The 23,792-nt window shown below is 43.8% G+C and overlaps 1 protein-coding gene across 1 annotated transcript in view; it reads right to left on the reverse strand.

Moving 5' to 3' along the window:
• Nucleotides 1-23,792, reverse strand: part of Fam174b (family with sequence similarity 174 member B) — a 32,415-nt gene that overhangs the window by 5,522 nt on the left and 3,101 nt on the right. Inside the window, exon 2 of the mRNA XM_015493106.2 lies at nucleotides 5,719-5,850. Within this exon, the coding sequence (XP_015348592.1) occupies nucleotides 5,719-5,850 (132 nt within the window). The remainder of the gene's footprint in view (nucleotides 1-5,718; nucleotides 5,851-23,792) is intronic.

Consider the following 23,792-nt stretch of genomic DNA (forward strand, 5'->3'; position numbering starts at 1 on the left):
TCTTTCCTGCTTCTTAACCTGAAAAGCTGTTAGCAAAATGTTGCCATAGAAGTGTTCCCAAACAGCCACTGCAACGTAGTCCTATTTCAACAAGAAAGAAAATCCACATGAGTACTCACACACACTTAGTTCAGAAATCCACAGATGGGTACTCACACACACTCTAGTGGTTACCGTTAAGCAATGAGATCATAGGTCATTTCCCCCATTTCTTACCTGTAGTTTCTGTAATGGACATTACACCTGCAAAAAAGAAAAGCTACCACTGCCCAGCAGTCTTTGTTACTTGGTCCATTGTCTTAGGGCCTGATGACTTGGGGCGGACTTGGTGAATCGGCTTCAAGTTTGTTCACATCCTGATTTTTATCTCAACCACAAACAGCCCAAACTTCTAACAGGATCCACCCAAAGTTCAGTTCTGCAGGATAAGCAGGGAGGCAGGGTAGAGCCTGACAGTGACAGTGAGTGTCCGCGGGAGGTAGCCACACAGGTCAAGAATTGAATGAAAGAAGTTAAAAGAGAACAGAACATACCCAGAGAAAGCGTAAGGAAGAGATGCAGATATCAACTGGAAATGGAAAACCATGATAGGATCAAAGGAGCCAAACTTTAGTTCTCTGTGTGGATTGATAAACTCGCTGCAAGACATCCAGAAAAAAAAAAAAAAGGAGAAAAGGNGAGGGGAGGGGAGGGGAGGGGGGATAGTAGAGGATAGGAAAGGCAGCAGAACACAACAGACACTAGTATGGCAATATGTAAATCAATGGATGTGTAACCGATGTGATTATGCAATCTGTATATGGGGTAAAAATGGGAGCTCATAACCCACTTGAATCAAAGTGTGAAATATGATATATCAAGAACTATATAATGTTTTGAACAACCAACAATAAAAAATTAAAAAAATAAAAACAATGATTTATTATGTGCACGTTTGAATATGTAACAATAAATCCCATTGTTATGTACAACTATAATGCACCAAAAAAGTACGGAAAAGAAAAGTAAAAATAATGAAATGTATGAATTGTATGGAACATGAATTGTATCGCAATAAAACTGTTTTTTAAATTAAAAAAAAAAAGAGAGAGACAAGAAAACTCTAAACAAAATATTAGCCAACTGAGTGGAGCAATGCATATGAAAAGATAACATGATCAAACTCATTTTATCTCAGGAATGCTAAGCTGATTGAATATTAGAAAGTTAATATCAGCTGGGTACGGTGGCACATGCCTGTAATCCCAGCAGCTCAGGAGTCTGAGGCAGGAGGATTGTGAGTTCTAACCAGCCTCAGCAAAAGCAAGGCACTCAGCAACTCAGTGAGACCCTGTCTCTAAATAGAGCTGGTGATGTGGCTCAGTGATTGGCCCCTGAGTTCAATCTCTAGTACCAAGAAAAAAAAAAAAAAGAATGTTAATGAATATCAATTCACCACCTTAACAGATTAAAGGAAAAAAGATAGCCTCCATGAAGCAAGAAAAAAAAAACACTGAAGAAAATCTACCTTTGAGACACTAGGAATAGAGGGAAACCTCCTGGGGGTGGGGGGAGGGAGAGCCACAGAAACCCTATAACAAACCCTATAACTTTTAGTGGTCAAATATTGAAAGCATACCCTTTAAGATCAAGAATAAGATAAGGTGCCTGTTATCACCACTTTTATTTAACATTGACTTAGAAAACAAGATAGAAAAAAGAGTAAAAAAATTAAAAAATGGTTAAGGACTAGGGAGAGGGCAAAAGGGCCTAGGAGACCCTTACAACTCTTAAAAACCCAAAATAATCTATATTTATATTACTAGAGTTTGGCAAGTTGCTATATTTTGAAAAAAAAACAACTGCTATGAACAAGTTTTAAAAACAATATTTTTATAAAGTTACTCCTGATGAAGTCACTAATCAAGAGTGGCAACTTATGTAGGAACATGTTTTTGATGCTGTCCTCAAAGTGACAGCAGAGAAGACTGCAGCCCCAGGAGCAGAAACCCAGGCATGGAGATTGAGCCTGGGAGATAGGAGGGTTAATTATGGCCAACAGCCTGGGTTAGGCAATTAATACAAATGTATTTGCTGGGTCCTGAGTTTCTTCCTAGAATAGGAGCAGAGGAGAGATATGAAGGTGCTTAGGGAGGTAACACAATTCCCGTATCAAAAATGACCCAATGCTGAAGGGCCCGTGCCACTGCTGTATCAGAAAGAGATGGAGTGTCTGTAATTCAGGTGGTGGTGAAAACACTCTAGAGCATGCCTGCAGAACTGGTTTCTCACTGACTTTTGCCCTTACAACAGGCTGAGGAGTAAACTTGGGCTTTCAAAATACAAAAGTATTTGCTATTTTGATTTGTATTTATCTTAATTGCTAGTGATGATGAACATTTTTTCATATATTTGTTGATTGATTGTACATCATCTTCTGAGAAGTGTCTTTCAGGTCCTTGGCCCATTTATTGATTGGGTTATTTGTTTTTCTGGTGTTTAGTTTTTTGAGTTCTTTATAAACCCTAGAGATTAGTGCTCTGTCTGATGTGTGAGGGGTAAAGATTTGCTCCCAAGATGTAGGCTCTCTATTCACCTCACAGATTGTCTCTTTTGCTGAGAAGAAACTTTTTAGTTTGAGTCCATCCTATTTATTGATTCTTGATTTTAATTCTTGCACCAAAGGAGTCTTATTAAGGAAGTTGGGGCCAAATCCTACATAATGGAGATTAGAGCCTACTTTTTCTTCTATTAGACGCAGGGTCTCTGGTTTTATTCCTAAGTCCTTAATCCATTTTGAGTTGAGTTTTGTGCATAGTGAGAGACAGAGGTTTAATTTCATTTTGTTTCATATGTATTTCCAGTTTTGCCAGCACCATTTGTTGAAGAGGCTATCTTTTCTCCAATGCATGTTTTTGGCACCTCTGTCTGATATAAGATAATTGTAATCTAAGTCAGGATGGCAACTATTATGAAGACAAACAACAATAAGTATAGGCAAGGATGTGGAGAAAAGGCACACTCATACACTGCTGGTGGGACTGCAAATTGGTGCAGCCAATATGGAAAGCAGTCTGGAGATTTCTTGGAAAATTGGGAATGGAATCACCATTTGACCCAGTTATCCCCCTCCTCAATCTATACTCAAAGGACTTAAAAACAGCATACTACAGGGACAAAAGCCATATCAATGTTTATAGCAACACAATTCACAATAGCTAAGCTGTGGAACCAACTTAGATGCCCTTCAATAGATGAATGGATTAAAAATATGACACATATACACAATGGAATATTATTCAGCAATAAAAGAGAATAAAATCATGGCATTTTCAAGGAAATGAATGGAGTTAAAGAAGATAATGCTAAATGAAGATAGCCAATCCCAGAAAATCAAATGCCGAATGTTTTCTCTGATATAAGGAGGCTATTCATAGTGGGGTAGAGAGAGGGAGCATGGGAGGAATAGAAGAACTCTAGATAGGGCAAAGGGGTTGGAAGGGAAGGGAGGAGGCAGGGGTTTAGAAGTAATGGTGAAATGTGATGGACATTATTATCCAAAGTACTGGTATGAAGACACAAATTGGTGTGAACATCCTTTTATACAACCAGAAATATGAAAATTATGCTCTCTATGTGTAAAAAGAATTGTAATGCATTCTGCTGTCACATATAAATAAAAAAATTAATTTAAAAAAATATTTGCTGTAACTTGAATGCTGACCAAGTGGTTCAATTTAATCATTTACCTCTGGTGGTGAATTTCATAGCCAGCGACAATGCCAATACAGGACTAATTGTTCGTCCAGCAGTGGAACTTGTACCATCAGTTGAAGAACTATGACACACTGTTTAAGTTTCTTAATATGAGAGTGGTTTCAATGAGTATCTTATCTTCATTTATACCAGACACAGTTTTAATCCATCATTGCCTATAACTGCACCTGTATCCATGCCCTCAAGAAAGGGCCATTTCTCTGTGTTTTATTAAAGAAAGAGTCTATAGGTAGAATTTCTGAACAGATTGATTATTGTATCACCTTATTTAGAGTCTTTTCTTATGTAGTGAGATGTGAAGATAGCATAAAAATGGTTCAGTCTATGGTTTCCATGGAATCAGTTCAGTCACCAAATATGGATGTGACTCTGTTCCATGGCTTAGAATCAATACAGTATTACATTGATCCACAAAGACCAGTAAGTGCTCCATATTATACCATACACCCAGGCCTGCAGGTAGAGACAGATCCTTTCTATTATGAATAATGATGAGGACATGGTTTTCTTCACATTATATTTTGTTTCTTTGCACTGAGTGTGAGACAGATAAAATGACTTGGCAATAAAATCACTAATAAACATACACACACACACACACACACACACACACATATATATATATATATATATATATAATTTTGCAGTATGGATGAATGTTACTAATAGATTTGATTTTTTTCAAAAGATGTTATTCTTTACTTAAAATGAAAACTGTAGCTCATGGGTTTCTCCCCAGTCTGCTATCCATAACCAACCAATTTTAATGTTTGATTGTTTTTTATAAAATTTAGATGTGATTCACTAACAAATGCTATTTCCAAAACCAGATATATGTAAATATGATAATACAGACATTTTTTTCAGACGTGAGTATAAATAAAATATATTTTAAGGCCATATATATATATATATATAAATATATATATATATGAAGTCATCTATATATGTATATGTGTAAAACACATCTACAAATATATCTAACAAATTTATTAAAGATTTTGTGAGTAAATTTTTAAAATTGCTGCAGACATTTTTTTAAATACCTGAATAAATGGAAAGTTATTCCATGTTCATGGATTGGAAGAGCCAACATAAACAGGCTGACTACAGAGTCGATGAAGTTCCAATTAAAATTCCAAACACTTTGTTTTTGTTGAATCTGAAAACTGATTTATATAGAAGGACCAAAAAGATGTCTGAAGAGAAACCAATGACAGTAGGTGTAGAAAGCTTGCCACCCCAGGCATGGAGAGGCCATGGAATGGGGGAGGTCAGACTAGGACCCAGCCTAGATTTCTATTCCACTTTTCCTACTACCTGGGACCTTATACAAGCAACTTCTCCTCCAACTCTGAGCCTCCAAGCCCTCCGGCTCTTTCACTGAGAATCTCACATACTCAAAGTACATCCCAAAAGGATATGAACACCCATACTGTAGTTGTGATGTCACGAAGTCATTCTGACTCTCCTACAGACCACCTTTAGGAAACTCACCTGTCTTTGGAGATCATGGGAAAGTTCCATTCAATCAAGAATCCCACCCACCCATATCCTTGACTGTTGGCTTGCACAATGCTGAAACGGAATGTCTATTTGGGTGCACAGTGTGTGATGCATGAAGCTGCTTGGCTCAGACCTCCTCCAGCCAGGGGCATGACCAGTTCCTTGTCTGAAGTCTGACCCTCCTTTTCCTCCCCTAAAACTGACTTAGCATTCTCATTTGGAAAAAGCAAGAGGTAAGCATTTCCCTGTCAGCTGGGTCTATGGGTGCTGTATGTCCTGGGAAAGGATCAGCACAGGTCCCCCCCGCCCCCGAAGCAGAATGACTCAAGGCTCAACATACAACCAGAGAAGAGAGCACATTCACAACATGCCCAGGCTCCCGTGCTTTCAAAGGTGAACTGTTCTACCAACCCGACACCCGGAGCCCAGGAAGACAGCTCTGACCCCACCCCGCACCTATATTTGATGTCAAATACTGTGGAATCCTCATCCTCATCGTCCTCTTCATTCAGAGGGGCCATTTCTACCCGCTCAGCTGGAGTGGTGATGATGTCATACTTGCGGGTCTTCTTTAACCTCTTTCCTGACCTGGAAGAGAAACACACTCATGAGAACAGGGCTGGGACAGAGGCCACCAAGCCCAAGCCTCAGAGGGCTGGACACAGACACGGCAGCCCATGCCAAGCTGGGTTCCTTCCACCCATGTGAGGGCACAATGACCCTGACTGAAGGTGCATCTTGTGGCTGCCTCCAGCCTGGCTCTGAGGAGACCTGAGTAAGACCCCAGCAGCCACAGGACCTCAAGCAAGTTACTGATCTCACTACAAAGGTGTGGTATGGTCTTCACTTGTGAAGCAGAGACACCTGCCCTGAGCACCAGCAACTCAGTAACCAAGATGATATCGGAATTCAGATATCTGATATCTGAATGCAAAATTCATGCCAAACAAAGAAAAAAAATCCATGATGAACACAACATTCCATGAGGACAGGATCCAGCACAGCCTGTCTGGCAGTGGCTAGTGTTGTCCTTGGCTCAGCCACACTCTGCCTGTGTAATCAGGGGCAAGTCAACCAATCCCCCTAAGCCTCAGTTTCATCAGAAATAAAACTGTAATAAAATAGTCTTCCTCTCGGACTACACCCAAACGACTTAAAAACAGCATACTACAGGGACACAGCCACACCAATGTTTACTGCAGCACAATTCAGAATAGTTAAACTGTGGAGCCAACCTAGATGCCCTTCAGTGGATGAATGGATAAAAAAAAAAAATGTGGCATTTATACACAATGGAATTTTACTCATCAATAAAAGAGAATAAAATCATGGTATCTGCAGGTAAATGGATGGCACTGGAGAAGATAATGCTAAGTGAAGTTAGCCAATCCCCAAAAAAAAAACAAATGCCAAATGTTTTCTCTGATATAAGGAGGCTGACTCATAGTGGGTTAGGGACGGGGAGCACAGGAGGAATAGATGAACTCTAGATAGGACAGAGGGGTGGGAGGGAAAGGGAGGAGGCAGGGATTAACAAGGATGGTGGAATGTGATGGACATCATTATCTAAAGTACATGTATGAAGACACGAATTGAGTGTCAACCTACTTTCTATACAAAAAGAGATATGAAAAATTATGGTATATATGTGTAATAAAAATTGTAATGCAAAAAAAAGTACATGTATAAAGACATGAATTGGCGTGAACATACTTTATATTCAAAGATATGAAAAACTGTGCTCTATATGTGTAATAATAATTGTAATGCATTCCACTGTTGTATACTTAAAAAACTAAAATCAATTAAATAAAAAATAAAATTAAAAAATAAAATAGTCTTCCTCACAAGCGAGGGAGGACCATGGGAGAGGATGAGCTTAACAAGGCTGAGTGCAGGAAGTTCTTGGCAAAAGTTGTTGGTAGGAATTGTAAACAGAAGTAAAAAATGCTCAATCCTCTCTCATTTGGCAAGCGCTTGTGTGAATGAGTTGATAATCTTTCCACTGTGAGGATTTATGAGGACGGTTGTTAGAACGCTACACCCTTCCCTTTGGGATGGCAGAGGGTCACCCTCAGCCACAGGGAGAGGGCTGACAAGGACTCTCTGCATGAAGGCTATAATATTTCTTAGGAAATGGCTGGAAAGTTTATAATGCCATCATGACAACCGATGTTCTTTGCACTTATTCCTACACTACCTTGAACCTCTTCCCAATTTTTGTTTATTCTCTGCTGTCCCTCCTTCACAAGACTGTTTGACACTGTCCATGAGAAACCCACCAAACTCAAAGGTCCTAAGTGCACTGAAGAATGATGTCTCCTACACATTCTCCTGGCAGACCAGAAGCCATTCCCACAGAGACCACGTCAATGACATGGTGAGCTCTCTGTGGAATCATCAGCACAGAGAAACTCTTCAACAAGTTGGCAAAACAAATAAAAGCAGAACTTTACCTTCAGGTTTTCTAGAAATTTCTTAGCAACAGCAGCTTGCTCTTGACTTACCTAGTGTGAGTTACCAAAAATGAGATTTACCAAAGTGTCACTCACTCACATAACAAATTTTAGTACTGTACCTTTGGCATTCAGCCTATTTGACCTGTATATATAGCACCTGCTCCTTGACATACTTTGCATAGAGAAAAGAGGTAAGACTTTGGGAAAGAGGATAACTCAGCTATAAAATCTGATGATCTCAAGCCAAGTTATAAAATAATGTCTCCGTAGGTTCTTGCAGGTACACACACAGGCACAGGTGTGAGTCTACCTGGATTCTAAACACAGGATGAAGAATGGTGCAATGCCAGGTGTGGTGGTAAGAGGCTAAGCCAAAGGAACATGGCCAGTTACCTCACCAGTGACCCTGGAGTGGTCAAAGCAGGCTTTGTGCAAAAGCACAAAGGCTAACCTTACAGATACTGTTGGTCCAACCCTCCCTGCATCAATAGATTGCCTAGTCTCTCCACCCCCAAACAAAGGAATAAAATAAATCTTTGCATTCTACTTTAATTTATAATCCCTGACCAATTCCACCCCTGTTATATAGATAGAGGGAATTTAAGCTCAAAACGACTCTGAACGGCACAAGCAATCCAAGACAAAGGCCCAAGAAGAACTACCCCTCCCCAAGGCCTCAAGACAAGGGTCAACTTTCAATTTACACAGAACCACACACCACACCTTTCTCAGGAAGAGAGCTCTAAAGCTCTACCTGGATGATTTGCAGCTGTTTAGAAGAAACACTTGGCTTTGTAGAGGGACAAGGCTCCCGCCATGTTCACCCCGACTCATGTCTGGCCAACATACAACCAGAGACAAGAGCACATTCACATGTCTTTAGTGTCATCCAGAATGTCCAGAAAAGGAGATGTCAATGAGCCCAAGGACTTGACAAAGCTCCCTGTGTACCTTCAGTGGGACCACACCCAGATGGCTTCAGGCTGAGGAGCCATGGCTCTATATGGAATTCTTTTTCAGGTATCATGAGGCCTTGAAAATGCAGAAGCCCATTTGTCAACCTCACTATATACTTGGAACTTTGCCGCAGTCTGGCTGGGCACAAAATCACGAGCCGGACTGACTGCTGACCCTGGGAGAAGGTTCTGGAGGCTCTTGCTTCAGCCCTGGTTCATGAGAGTGTACCTCCACATGTGGTAACTGGCTTTCCTTCTTCCTGATTTTATAACAAGAACTTGTTATAAACAAAGTTCTTGTAGTGAGGAAATTATGAGCTAAAATGCGGCACTTGAACACTTACCCATGAGAGACGCTGGAAAACAACAGCAGCTTCAAGATCTAGGTGGCTTTAGCACCAACCCATTCCAGCCAATCTCAAAAAATACTCTTGAACCCCAAGATGACACTACTGGTGTGAAGGAAACATTACATGTGAACTTGATGGGGCCACAGGGAACCCAGACATGTGGTCACACATTATCCTGTGCATGTCTGTGACAGTGTTTCTGGATCAACAGACTGAATAAAGCCAAATGTCCTCCCTGATATGGGTGGGCCTCACCCAATCAGTAGAAGACCACCATAGAACAAAAGGCTGACCCTCCCTCCAGGAGTAAGGAGAAAAACTCCTGCCTGATGGACACTGGTTTTTATCCAGACTTTGGATTCTGCTGAAACTTCAGTTGTGTCTGGGTCTCAAGCCTGCCTGCATCTAGTCTGGAGCTTACGCCATGGGCTCCTGAATATCCACATTGCAGGAACTCATGAGCCTTCATAATGTCGCAAGCCTCTTTCCCATAATAAATACATCTTCCCCCTGCCCTATCTGTCTCTCTCTCATACACACACACACACACACACACACACACACACAGAGCATCCTATTGGTTCTGTTTCTCTGGAGAGCCCTCAGTAATACAAAGAGCCATTAGCAAGAGCCCTCGTGCGTGCTTCAAACGCCAGTTTTGACATAATGAGCCAGAGAAATTACATTTCCGTCAGTCAACTCACTGAGACACAACACGCTTTACAAAAGAAGAGCAATTTCTGCTGTTTCACTCTGACTGTGTTAATAAGGGAAAACTGAGACTCGTGAGTTTAAAGACACTTAGTCCTCAGCAAAGGCACACGTGTGCATTGGTAAGGGCCTCTGCTGACGAGTCGAGGGAAACTGCCACACGGGAATGGAGGGGTGGGGGAGTCACACAGTCCTCACAGCAGAAGGAGAACCCTTCCTTTACCAGTCAGGGGTCCATGGGAAGCAGGGAAACATATGAACAGGGCGGATACACTTTCTCAGAGATCTGCAGACCCCCAAGCCTGACTGTCCTGGGGTCAGAAAACAGTGGCACCCTGCCTCAGAGAGAGAGAACACAAGAAAATAGAAAACAGAGCCCTTAGGGTTGGAATGACCCTAAGCGTGGACCTATTGCAAGCTCGCTGTGGAGCTGAATAAGATCTGATCCCTCTGAAAGTCACTGTGGAGTTTAATCCCCATTGGGAGGTACTGAGAGGATGGAAAAATTAATCTAGAGTGTTTAGAGAAGAGGCCTTTGGAAAACTGTTAGGATTAATGTCGTCAGGTGGAGCCCTGGATTGCATTCTGGTGGGTTTTTATAAGAGGGAGAGAGACCACCCACACACACAGACACACACAGAAACACACACGCGCGCGCGCGCACACGCACACACACGTGTTCCCTGTCTCTTGCCGTGTGATGTCCTGTACCACTTATCACCAGATATAGCCCTTCAACTTGGGACTAAAACTGTGAGTCAAAATAAACCTCTTGGGGCTGGGGATGTGGCTCAAGCGGTAGCGCGCTGGCCTGGCATGCATGCGGCCCGGGTTCGATCCTCAGCACCACATACAAAGATGCTGTGTCCCCCGAGAACAAAAAATAAATATTAAAAAAAAAAAATTCTCTCTCTCTCTCTCTCTCTCTCTCTCTCTCTCTCTTTCTTTAAAAAAAATAAAAAAAATTAAAAAAATAAAAATAAACCTCTTTTCTTTATAACCTACCCAGTCTTTGGTATGCGCTAGCAACAACAGAAAACAGACTACAACTGCACCTTCTTACATTCATTCTCTAAAAGAGTTGAGCTCTTCTTGGGTTGTGGCTAAGCATTTACAAGTATGTTCACATGCACAGCTTCTACATAATCCCACAGGGGACATGTCACTATTATCTCTGTCATACAGCTGAAGAAACTGAGGACCAGAGAGGTCAATTTGCCCAAGGCCACATGGCTGCTCAGAGGTAGAGCTGAGTTTGAAGACGTCACCGAAAGGTCCTGACTGTAATTGGCCACCTCCTTCCCCACACAGCTAAGTGAAAGTGTTTCCCAACCTCTCACAGTTTGAAATGTGTCATGAAGAGAGGAGAGTACAGGGCTTAAAAGTATAGTCTACGCAAACAATTCAGGAAAACTGCAGGGCACAGGATGCACATGTTATCCCTGGGAGGACCAAAGGCTGCCCCAGAAGGTCACCTTGACACCCTGCACTGGCCAATAAACAAGGCGCCAGTTCTCCCTTGCCACTTCCCTCTCACTCCCAAGAGAGAGCCCCACTCCACACCCCGACCAGACTTTGCCACCACTTGACTTTTAACACCAAAAAACTCCTTGCCCTCCTTACACTTTCTGGAACATGTCACTTAACATAACTCACACATTCATTCCTATTTCACATCAATCTAGGCACACTTCCAACCCTTCCCAAGAGGGACTCCCTGAGGACACATGCTGTTCTGCAGTTAGTTCCCCAGCATCCATTACCTCCCTCTTTCTGCCTGGCCACACCCCCAGCTCCACGAGTGGACACAGGAATTAAGCCTGGGCCAATCATTGCATGGCAGCAACCCCTGAGCCAACCAATAGCAGGGGGGAGGGGAGGCAGGCGTGACCAATCAGAGCCAACCACCGTTCCCTAGGAAGGAAGGCTGGAACAGGGACAGGTGGGTGCCGCACCCTTCACCTTGAGAGTTAAATAGTGTAAGCCATCTTTCTACCTCCTAGGAATGGAAAACAGAGCCAACCTGTAAGAGAGAGGGAGAGAGAGAGACCAAATCCTAAATCTGCTATGAAGCCAGCCTTCTTTGAAAACTACAAAGCTCTTTTTTTTTTTTTTCACCAGAGTAATTCCAGGCCAGATTTTCTGTCACACACAACCTAAAGAATTTAACTGCCAAGGATTCTCAAAGGGAGGCACAGCATGAAGCGAAACCACCACTATAATAATAAACACTATCTTGGGATTTTTTTAACATTTTAATAGTAAGCCTTCCACACATCAGTATAATTTTCTCATTTTCTCAAACCCTTTTAAGCCCTAGGACTCTTCCCTTTGTAGAAACAAAGAACCGTACACTGGTGACAATCGCATGACATTTTCTGCTTAGGGCTACCTGTGGCCAGGTTTTTTCAGAAAGCAAACATCCGGGTGGCTCCAACTCACAGGACTGTTTACAAGCACAGGAGCCTGGGATAAAGCAAAGACCACACAGCTGCGAAGAATCTGAGGTCACCTGCGTCTCTCAGAGACAGTAGGCAGCTAAGCCAAGGGAGCCATAGCTCCCTCTTACTCAGGGACACATGTGGCTTAAAGACAGGCACCTGGTTCTAAAAAGAGCCCAGGTGCAGAGTCAGACTTGGGTTCACAGACCCAAAATCCTACTGACAGGGCCTGTTACAGGGTGGAGTGTGGGGGTGGGATTGGGGGTAGGACAAGAAAGAAAGCAGCCCAAAAAATCTGCCAAGCATAGCAGAGAAAAAGGGAGATTCAGAATCAAAAACGGGTAAAGATCTTGCTCGCCAGTCCCCCATAGTGCGGGTACCAAGAGTTGGGGGGAGCCTTTGCCACAACTTTTCTTTTCTGGAACCCCACTACCTCAATGAAGAGACAGACATTGGTGGTCTCGACTAAATGCCCATTTCATCTTTCATTCAAACCCAAATGCACACTTCTAACAAGAGAAAGGAGATGTTTAGAATTCTTTTGCTCTGAAATGTAATCCCAAAGCCACAGGGTTTGTTTACTGAAAGGACCTTTCAACAGCTGGTCAGAAATGAGTTTCCAGTGAGCACTCATGCACCCCACTTAGACAAACAAGGAGGCTGAGGGAGGGAGCCCCAGAGTCCTGGGAGCCCTGGAGCCCAGCAAACAGAACTGCAGAGGGGCCTTCTTCTCCCACCCTCCCCCACAAATAAAAACAAAATAAGCCTGAGCCCTCATGGGTCAGTTCGATTTGGAGTGTGGCAGTTGGCAATGCAGACAGGGAGACGAGAGAATAAGGTTGGGGCCTCAGCTGAGCAGCTCCCTTGTCTGTGTCCCTCTGAGCAAATCATTCATTCTCAGCCCTCATTTCTTTGCATTTCTATCTCTTGCCAGGTGTGGCAGGGGTTCTGGAGATAGATCTTCAGGACCCTCCTCCCTATCTACTCCAAGGGCCATAAGCATTCCTAGTTCTCCTGGGGTCTTCCCAGAACACCCCAACCAGGCTGAGTTTTCTCCTTGTTGCAACTCCTGGAATCTCCAAACACCGGCCCCATCCCTGCTGTGGGGCACAGTCCACACTCTAAGCACACCTGGTCCTCCTGCACCATCTGCTCCATTGGAGTGACAGTAACAACAGCCACCATGATGAAACAACTTTTAGCACCAAACAGTGCACACAAGTACGTGTAAAAGACAGAAAAGATTTTTTAAAAGATAGGGAAGATTTCTACATGCAAAAAAGTGAAGTTGGACCCGCTCTATACACAATATTAAAGAATTAAAATCACATCATATATAAAAATTACCTCAAAATGGAATTTCTATGTAGGTATGTAAATATGAAAGACCTATATAAGAGCTAAAACTATAAAACTCATAGAAGCAAACAAAGCACAGGATTTTCTTCAGCATCATTGCCAGAGTTCCTGCCTTGGTCCCAGTGCCGGTGAAGACGAAGGTGGAAGAATTTCCAGTGTTGCTGAGAACTGGACGAAACTTCGGATCAAGCTAGCTGCCTGCAGAACTTACCTGGACTGTGATTTAAGCTAGCTGCCTGCAGAACTTAACCTGGACTGTGATTTACCTGGACTGTGAGTTAATCTATTGAGACACTGCTTTACCTGGACTGAGACACCAAACTGTAATCTACAACAAATTGTTAACTCGGTATCTTTGCTAACGGTGTCATTGCTGGTATAATTTTTCCAAGGGCTTCTTGCATGGAGCCATCAATTGGCTTGGTATTGTGGCATTTTGTATCCTCCCCTTCTGCTTGTAGCAGATTATTTATGGTGTTTGTGTAAAAACCACTATGGTCGATATTTAAATTAAACAAAAGGTGGAAATGTTAGAGTCTGTAAACAAGTCAAGATGGCGCCTGGCATTTTGCAGAGGGAGTGGTTTGTGAAGTAACGCCAGGGAGCCATTAAGTGTGGAGATTCCTTATTGGTTGACTGCTGTATCTAGTTTATGTTAATTAAGCTAAGCTGTGTGGAATGTATATATAGCCCTCCTGTCCTACAATAAACGGCTCCCTCTCCTGCTGTATCAATCTACACAAGTTCCTCGTCACACACCCCCCCCCCCCCGTTATTTTGCTGCAGCCAGACTGCGGCAGCAGAACTCTGTGAATATACTAAAACCATTGAGCTGGACACTTTAAATGGTGAACTATATGGTCTGTAAATTACATCTCAATAAAGTTGTTACAAAATAGGGAAGACTATGTGCGTGTGTGTGTATGTGTGTACATTACATTCTTTGTTTCTATATTTATAAAAATCTCTCTGGAAAGATTCACAGGACATTGACAGCATCCAGTAGGAAAATTAGGAAGATGAGGGACAAGGGCAAAAAGGAGATTTTTCAAGAGGTGGGGTGATGGCACATGCCTATATTCCCAGCAACTCGGAAGGCTGAGGCAGGAGGATCTAGGTTCAAGGCCAGCTGCAGCAACTTAGCAAGGCCTAAGCGACTTAATGAAACCCTGTCTCAAAATTTAAAAATAAAAATTGAACCCCTGGGTTCAATTTCCAGTATCAAAAAGAAAAGAAAAGAAATGAAGGAGATTTCCCCCTCTGTGCTCTTTTGTTCTCTGTGCATTCTGAACCACATGAATATATTATCTGTTTTTAAAACAGGAAACAAATAAATTAAAATTCAGAGGAAGTAATTAAAATTAATTTCAAAGTGGACCAGGTTGTGACCGGCCCTCCTGGCAGGGAACCTGCTCCCAGAGCTCACCCAGGGGCTGCCTGTGGCCTCCTCAGTGTGGCTGTGCTCCACTTACCTGATCACTTCAGAACCCAAACCCAGAAACACAGGCTGTTCCTTCACCTAACTGTTCCACGTTGAAGCCCCCTCAAGTGGCTCTGTAGTTCCCAGCCCCGGGTTCTGTTGAAACCACCCTACTTGACACAGCAGCACATTTGACCTCTAACATTTAGAAATCGTAATAAAAAACAATGAAAAATGGAACATGGGTGGAGAGACTGAAGCAAGCAGCTGCTGTGAGTGCACATTGGGGGCAGGGTGACATAACAGGTGAGCTTCAACGCCAAGTGGTGGCACCCAGCATTCTGAGCACAGGCCTGTTTCGTCTTTGACCCCTGAGCTCTACTCTGCACCACCTCCTCAGAACATAAGAAATAACTGTGCCACCCCAAGAAAACCAACTACTTGACAAAAGGAAGAACAGGACCCCAAAACCTGCTTTCCAGCCCTGGCTTCCAGAAGAAGATGCCAGAGGCCCCCAGAGCATCCATGGGTCAGTCAGGGTCTCAGTGGCAAACCTGCCACCACCTACCACCAAGACACGCTCGCTTTCCCTCCCTCCCTGCCCTGGGCATATAGTCCCCTGAGCTCCACCCAACACTTTCCCTTGAATGCAGATTCAACAGGCCACTGAGACAGGCAAACACCACCTGCTCCACTGCAATGGGCATCTTCAGACAAATGCAGCATCATGTGACACAAAGCACTTCCCTCCAGCTCAGTGAGTTACTTCAAGACTCCCACAGCCCAGCTCTGCCCTGACCCCACTGAGCCCTCTGGAACATGAAGCTGGAGAGCCTTCCAGATGTAACCACTCCTTACTCCTGTCCTGGAGCTGCTCTTTCCCTCCCCTCTGTGACCCCTCTGTCCCAGCACCCAGTACACACTCAAGCACAATGACTCAGAGTACCAGGTCCACAACTGAAATGCACCAGTGCCCTGTAGATGCAGGAAACCCATGAAGCAGAACTGGTGTGAAATAAACACAGGTACAAACACAATGACAACTGGTGACCAACGCTCTGCCTTCAAGTCAAGGAAGCCTGAAGAGTGACACCATGCCCAGCCTAGAGGGGGCAGCAACTATGCAGCCCCTGTCCCTTGCTGCCCCATGAACCAGAGGCCCTGTACTTCCAAGTACCCCATCTGTCAAAAGAAGCAGGAGCTCCAGATTTTTATGGGAAGATTCCCAATTTTTAAGTATTCTCAACTATCTCAGTTTTTGTGATCACTGTGCTGATCAAAACAAAACACAAGAACATGTCTGTGGGTCATATTTTCCAACTCATGGGCCATCCGTTTACAAATTCTGACTCAGTTTCCGGGCCAATGTTTACTTGGTCATAAGTATGAGTGATATTTAATAATTCAGCTGAAATCTCATGAGCCCAGACAGATGTAGTGATACGCATGTTCAACCCGGGTCTCCCTTATCTCTCTTCCCCAGCAGTAACCGTGATCAGCAGACACTGGCCATTATTTACATAACCCAGATGCTTCCCCTCCCCCGGCCTCAGGAATAACAAAGTGGTGCCCCTGTGACAGACCCCAAAGTGGCATGCAGCACACAACACTGTGCTGCCGGGAGTTTCTGCTTCCTAAAGGATTGTACACCCTGAGCCAGCTGACCCCACGGAGCTCAACTTCAAGTCCTGGGGCTCTTTTTCATTACACTCCCGTGTTTCACTTCCATCTGCTCCTCATCCTGTTGCTCCTTCCCGCTCTCAATCCCTGAGGGATGGATCAACTCTCATCCTCCCAGACAAAGCCAGCACGCCCTGGGTTTAACCTGTTTGAACAGCCATATGAAGGACAGCCACAGCCGGCGCCCCAAGTCCTGTTCCTCCAGTTGTCGGGTGTGTTTGCACAGGGCTGGGCCCATTTGGTTTTTACATGAAGTGCCAGGTGAGAGAAGCAAAATTTAAAGCAAAGAAGGCAGCCTCTGAGGATGGCTTCGTTGGTTTAAGGGCTGCAGCCCAATGACCAAGAGGGACCTTTTGTTGGATCCAGGGCAACTGGAAGCTCTGAGGTCACTGTGCTCTGAAATACACATCATAAATGGCCCTTTAGGGTCCACATCCCTGCCCATGGCAAGGGAGGCATGGCACAATCAGTCCTCACCACCCACTCCTGCAAGCACCACCACTTAGCAGATGCTGCCAACCCCTCCCAAGCCCAGACGTCCAGCTGCATCCACACAGATCTTCCCTGCACTTCATCTTCTTCCTCATCAAGTCTTCCTTCTGCCTGCCACCCCCTTCACAAAGCCCCTTTCTCCAGGCCTTTCAACTCACCGAACACTTTCCTCTTTCTTCTCTTCATCCACGTGGGCCTCCCGGCCTCCAGCCCTCCTGACTGGTTCCTCCAACACCTTCCCCGGGTGTCCCCAACCAGACTACACCCCCATCAGAGCCATGTCACTGTCTATCCACTTGCTCAGCAAATATTTATGAAGACCTAAACTGGAACAGCATTTCTAATGCAGCCCTTTGGTTATTTCACTCTTGTATTCAAATCCCCCACTAGCTCCCTCCAAAGCACCAAATACTCTGGCTGGAACTGGCATCCTCCAAAATCTGCTGCAACAGAGGAAGGGAGAGTCAGTCCCCTCCCCTTCCCCAACCGTGTGGCCATGACCAAGACACTTCATCACTCTGTGCCTTGGTTCACTCAACTGAAAAATGGGGACCCTAAGAGACCACCCTTCACAGGAGCCAGGAAAAAAAAAATGCTCAGCACAGAGCCTGGTACTGTGAGGGCTTAGTAAATGTTGGTTGCTATTATTATTAATGTCATCATGATGATCTCCAAGTGATCACTTCTGCAGTCTATTCCTAGCAAAAGCCAGTTCCCCCATCCAGCCTAGAACATCCTCCTCCCCCACAGTGCCTTCCCACACCATTCTGTCCCTGGCCCAAGTCTGTGGCATGCTTTCTGTTTATCGAGTGTTGTTTTTGATGCATGCCTCCCCTTCTGAATGGGAACGGCTTCTCTTGTGCCAAGAAGAGCCATTCAAGGGCATCATCCTCCCTCCCAGACCGAACTGGACACTTCTGGGCCTCTGATGGGCTCCCCACCCAGCACAGCTCCCTGTGTTCATTAGGAAGAACTCTGCCCACTCAACCATGATTTCTCCTAGGTGCTGACACTCTTCTTGCAAACCCCCGGGTGACCTTAACAAACCATCCCCACTTCTGGGCCTCAGTTTCCTCATCTGTACAATGTGGGGGTGGGGTGAGTTTGAGGAGCTCTGAATATGAAGAAAGCCCACACCTAAGAGGTTACAGGACCCCAGAGCCCCATGGCTGGAACAACCATGCTCTTAAGCCATACCTGCCAGCAAGAATGGGCTTCCTCTTCCCTGCACCTCCAGGAAAATAAATATCAAGGATAGTTTCCTGGAAGACTGCCCTTAGATTAAGTAGAGATTTTTTTTTAAGTGGAACCATAACAAAATAATTCTAAATGCATGCTTCCAGAACTTCCCTTGAAAATGGTTAGATCCAAACATCAGTCACAATACTAAAGTACCCAGTATAACCCAGGAAGCCTTCTCTGCTCAAATCCTGAAGCAGACAATCACCCCTGATAAATCCTACAGGATGCTCTGTGGACACTGACACTGAGGCCCCTTCACAGGCCCTCCCACCCCCACTTACTCCTAGATGTGCCTGGTGTTACAAGAAAGGGCCTGTGTTTGCAAAGACCCTGGAATGAAAAGAATACGTGAGCATGAGACTATGGCCAAGCCCTATAAGCCAGAGGGCTCAGGGTTAAATTAAAGAGGGGTTTTTCTCCCTTTTCAATTTGATAGAAGGATTCAGTGGCAGGTGCCAGGTCCTCACCAGCCTGCTAATAAGGGCAGTCATGAGACACGTTCTTCATCAGGGAGCTGAAGAGTCAAAGAAGCTCACAAGGCTGAAGTTCATGGATCTCATTTGAAAAAGCCTAAGAGGCAGAGGCACCTGTCTGATTATTTTGGTCATATGACTAATCCTTAGTTATGAGCAGAAGATTAAAAGGTTTGGTAAGAATCACATCTGTTTTCAGAATCATATTTTTAAATACAATAGGACACTTGGCTGCTTAAAGGAGAGCCAGGGACTTGATTGACACAATCTTTTTTTTTTAATTTATTTTTTAGTTGTAGTTGGACACAATACCTTTATTTTATTTATTTTTTTATGTGATACTGAGGATCGAACCCAGGGTGCTTGCTACGTAAGCACTCTACCACTGAGCCACAACCTTAGCCCCAACACAATCTTATTCTAAATGTCCCAACAGTCCTTGGAAGCTTATACTGTAATTAATGATAGGAAACGGATGTCCAGTAAGGTTCAAAAAACTGCTCACATCAGACAACTAGAAGGTCTTAAAGCCAGGATCCAAGAGTTTCTCAACCCCCAAACCCTTGATGTTTGTGGCTGTAATTCTTTGGGGGTTGTCCTGTACATTGTAGGATGCTGAACAGCATCCTGGCCTCTACTCAGTAGATACCAATAGTAATCTTCCCCCTACCCCGCCACCCCCAGTCCTGCCAATCAGAAAGTTCTCTGGGCATAGCCAAATGACATTGGGGGCAAAAATCCTCCCCAGTTAGGGAAACTTTTTCCTTCCATGTGCCATGATCTTTTAGAGAACTAAATCAAAAGCACACTTTCTATTGTTTAAAAAAAAAAATCTGGATTTTTCCTGAATCAGATTTAACATTTCTTCACTGTGTTTATATAAAATTGAAAGTGAAAGAAGATGAGTATGTACCATTCTACAGTTTTCTCCTTCAACTCAAAGCCTTGGTCAACACTCAGAAATGACCTACTGATGATCAACAAGTCCCACATTCTCTCTCAAACTCAGAAGGAGAGGCTGAATCTTCTAACCATAGCTCCACCCAAAGCTCTAATTCATTCAAATTACATTGACATACTAATGACCAATAACTAGAATCATCCCAAAATCCAAAATGACCACTTCCCCTAAATGCTAGAGGTACTAAACTTTTATATTAAATGACTTTTCTTATTCTCACAAATGAAAACACATCACAGAAAACCTGGGGAACCCAAGGTAAGTAAGAAACTTCTCTAAGACCCGGCTCAGCAAATCAAGCCTCTGTGGTATCAATGTCTTCAGGTGCCTTTGCCACCTGCAGCCGGGCAATGTCAGATTACCCAGAATCCATCCTCCTGATCCCTGGAGAAGCACCAAAATGAATCCTCCTTTCAGATAAGATGATTTTAGAGATATTTGGAAATAAGAAGTGGCTGGGTATGCAACAGGGAGTTGTGAGAGAAATGGAGCCTGCACAGCGAACACAAGTGACCCACCAAAACTGGAAAAGGAAAGCTGTGGTTTCAACATGGCAAACTTTCCCTGGCTTCCCCCAACCCCATCTAGAAGACACCAGAAGGTGAAGTGGGATTTGGCCCTCCCCACACATACACACACCCACATCCCATCCCAGAACTCAAAGAGTAAAGTGTTCTAAGGAAACTCCTGGGGAGAAAGGCCTGATAGCAACAGTCACTGGCCTACAGGCGATAGCCCCGCATCTGTGCAATCCCACCAAATGTTTCCCAGTATTTAAAAAAAAATTAGGAGAAATCCCAATTTTCTGCTCCAATACACAGCCTCTTTGTTGACATCCCATCAGCTCTCCCTAAGGTACCAAGCAGTAAACACAGGGGATCCCATCAGAGGGTAAACTACCTCCAGACCACCTTTCCCTCCTTCCAATTTGATCTCCCGTCTTAAAAGGTGGAAATTATTTTGCAGACAGGGAAATAAGATTAAGATTAATGGTAGAATAGGATGTCTACCATGAATAGAAATAAATAGATAGAAAACAGAGCAATGATTTGTTTTTTTGTTTTTGTTTTTGTTTTTTTGGTGTTTTTTTTTTTTTTTTTTTTTTTTTGGTTTTTTTGTTTTGTTTTGTTTTTGTAGAACTGGGGCACTCTACCACTGAACTACAGCCCCAGCCCTTTTTTATATTTTATTTGGAGGCAGGGTCTTGCTAAGTTGCCTAGGCTGGCCTCAAACTTGCTCCTGCCTCAGCCTCCCAGACCCCTGGGAGCACAAGGGTGCACCAGAGGTGCCCAGCTAAGACAGAGCAATGAGATACCAAATTATACTCATCTGACGGAAAAGCATCAGAAAGTGAGGTAATAAGTATCAGATACGATGTGAGGGTCTAAGAACTAAGAGCATGTTAAGTAGGAGGGTACACTAGTATCTACTAAAGGAATTCCCATGCATGCACCAGAAACCCCATTCTCAGGTACATACACTAGATACTCTCATATACCTCAGATCCTCAGCAGGACATGTCCAAGGATGCAGGCAAGTTAAGTGTGCACACAGGGAAGGAAATCAGGCTACATGTTGCAGACAATGCAGAAATGTGTCATGAATGATAAATACATTATAAAGGAAGAATCACCCACATTTACATACATGCACATATACTAACAGATTTCTTTGCATATCTGTATATGTACATATTTATAATTTATTTATTGAAATGAGCTCATATTACCCAGGTTGTTTTGTAACCTGTTTTACTCAAAAATATACAGCCAATATTATATCAGTGTCATTATTTTTAACAGCTGTTAAAACCAGATTATCATCATTTACCAAATCAATGCTAAATGGTGGATACAAAGGTTATTTAAACTTTTTCACTATCAAACAGAACTGCTCTGAAAATGCCAAGATGCACACGCATTTTGGTTTCTTCTTCTAATCATTAACATTAGAAGCAAAGAATATATGTTGCAGTGTCCACTTTAGCAATGGAATTTTCTGATTAAATATTTATATATTTTTCACTACAATATGTATTCTTTGCTTCTAATTTTAATGGTTTTCTTGGATCCATGTTTTTTCTGTAGTCTGATAAAGTGACTCCTTCAGGGAAAACAGACAAATAGGTTAGGACTGCTACTTTATAAGCTATAATGCTACACTCTTTCTCCTCCATCTATGCCGTGAGGATAATGAATGGGCATCCCATATCAGCCATTCATCTATTCATGGTAGACATCCTATTCTACATCAGCAATGGAAAACAGTTGGGAGTTCAACATTCTTTCGCTAAAAATATCTTTATTAAATGCCAGCCTGTGGCTGGAACCACACCAGGTGTTAGAGAGACAGAAGATTAAGGCCAGCCCTGCTCTCAGGAGCCCTCAGCCTGGTAAGTCAGAGGGACACTTCAGCAACCCTCTGGGCTCCCAGGAGAAAATTTAAAAATGAGGTGTGCATCAGGAGCTCAGAGGGCCCTGAGGGAGGCTCAGACAAGGAAACACAGGAGGGAAAACAGCATGCTAGCATACTAGTGGTAGAGAGGATTCCAGGCAAGATTCTGAATGGGAAAAGACACTCAGGCCACATGGTCCCCTTGGAGAACCCCTGGGAGCCCATCAGGGTAGAAGCAGTAAGCAGAGGGGAACTGGGCAGAGCCAAAATGGAGGCTTGAAAAGGAGACAGCACCTTTGTCACAAAGAGCCAGCATTGTCCCAGCATCTATGATTTTGTATATGGGGGAAATGGGGGTAGCTGGTGTATACCTGGGAATGGGGTTTCTGGTGCATGCATGGGAATTCCTTTAGTAGATACTAGTGTGCCCTCCTACTTACCATGCTCTTAGTTCGTAGACCCTCACATCGTACCTGATACCAACATGCCAGCAGAAGAGGGAGGTTGGGCTAGCGAGAGTGGAGGATGGAGTCAGGAACCCCAGCCTACGGGATATCGCTGTGACTAAGGAGACAAAAGGGAAGGATGTAACCCAGGCAGAAGGCACAGCATGTAGGAATGCTTCATTGGGGAAGGTGATATGGGCAGAAGTGAGATGGTCTCAGGGAGACATGGGTGGTGGGATGGTCAGAACTCAGTGCCTGCATGCTAAGAAGCTGGAGAGCAAACAGGTAAGGACACGGGCCAGCAGAGCAGGCATCTGGCAAGCATGATGAACCAAGCCTACAGAGGAACGGGGAAGGGGGAGCAGCCACAGAACACACCACCAAGTGTTGACCCTGCTTGGCCAGACAGACTTGCAGATGGTTCTAGATGCTGGTGATGACTTGTTCTACCCTTTGGACTGCAACTTCCTCATCTGCAAAGGAGCACTTGCGTACTTGGGTACCATCAAAGTTCTTCCCAGCTATTAAAATGTTACAAGCTCTGGTCTAAATTGGAATCCAGGGTGGGTGGCAGCTATCCACCCAAACAATAATGCTTTACCAGGCAGATGCAGATCATGACCATAGTCAGCTTCTCTTGTGATCACAGCTCTTCCACACTTCTAATTTTAACGGTTTCTAAGCTGCTCAAACAGGAGGCTCCATCCCCTCACATCTGGCCTCATGCTGCCTCCTTTTCTCCCCCACTCCTGGATAATAAAGAGCAGACGGGAAAAATAGTTCAAATACCTTCTAAAAAATACACAGTCTTGTGGGCTCAGCCTATTTTAAACTAAATGTTTCAAACTTCCAGACTCAAAGCTGCTCTGGGCATTAGCTTACTCCAATTGATCAATTAGGAAGTCAGTAAATGACAATGTGCCTCTGTGGCATGTCCAAATCAGACATGGAGACACTAACATGAACTGGGCATCCCCAACCTCCAGTGCTTTCTGCTGAGTTTGGGAGCTGGGCCCTAAACATAGCAACCCAGCATGGCAGGATAAAGGCTGTATTGAAGAATGCCCAAGAATAGGGTTGGGGAGGACAGAATAGTAAAAGACAAGCCTGGCTTGGTGGTGCATGCCTTTAATTTCACCAACTTGG

The sequence above is a fragment of the Marmota marmota genome, unplaced genomic scaffold, assembly GCF_001458135.2.
Source record: "Marmota marmota marmota unplaced genomic scaffold, marMar, whole genome shotgun sequence".
Lineage (NCBI taxonomy): Eukaryota > Metazoa > Chordata > Mammalia > Rodentia > Sciuridae > Marmota > Marmota marmota.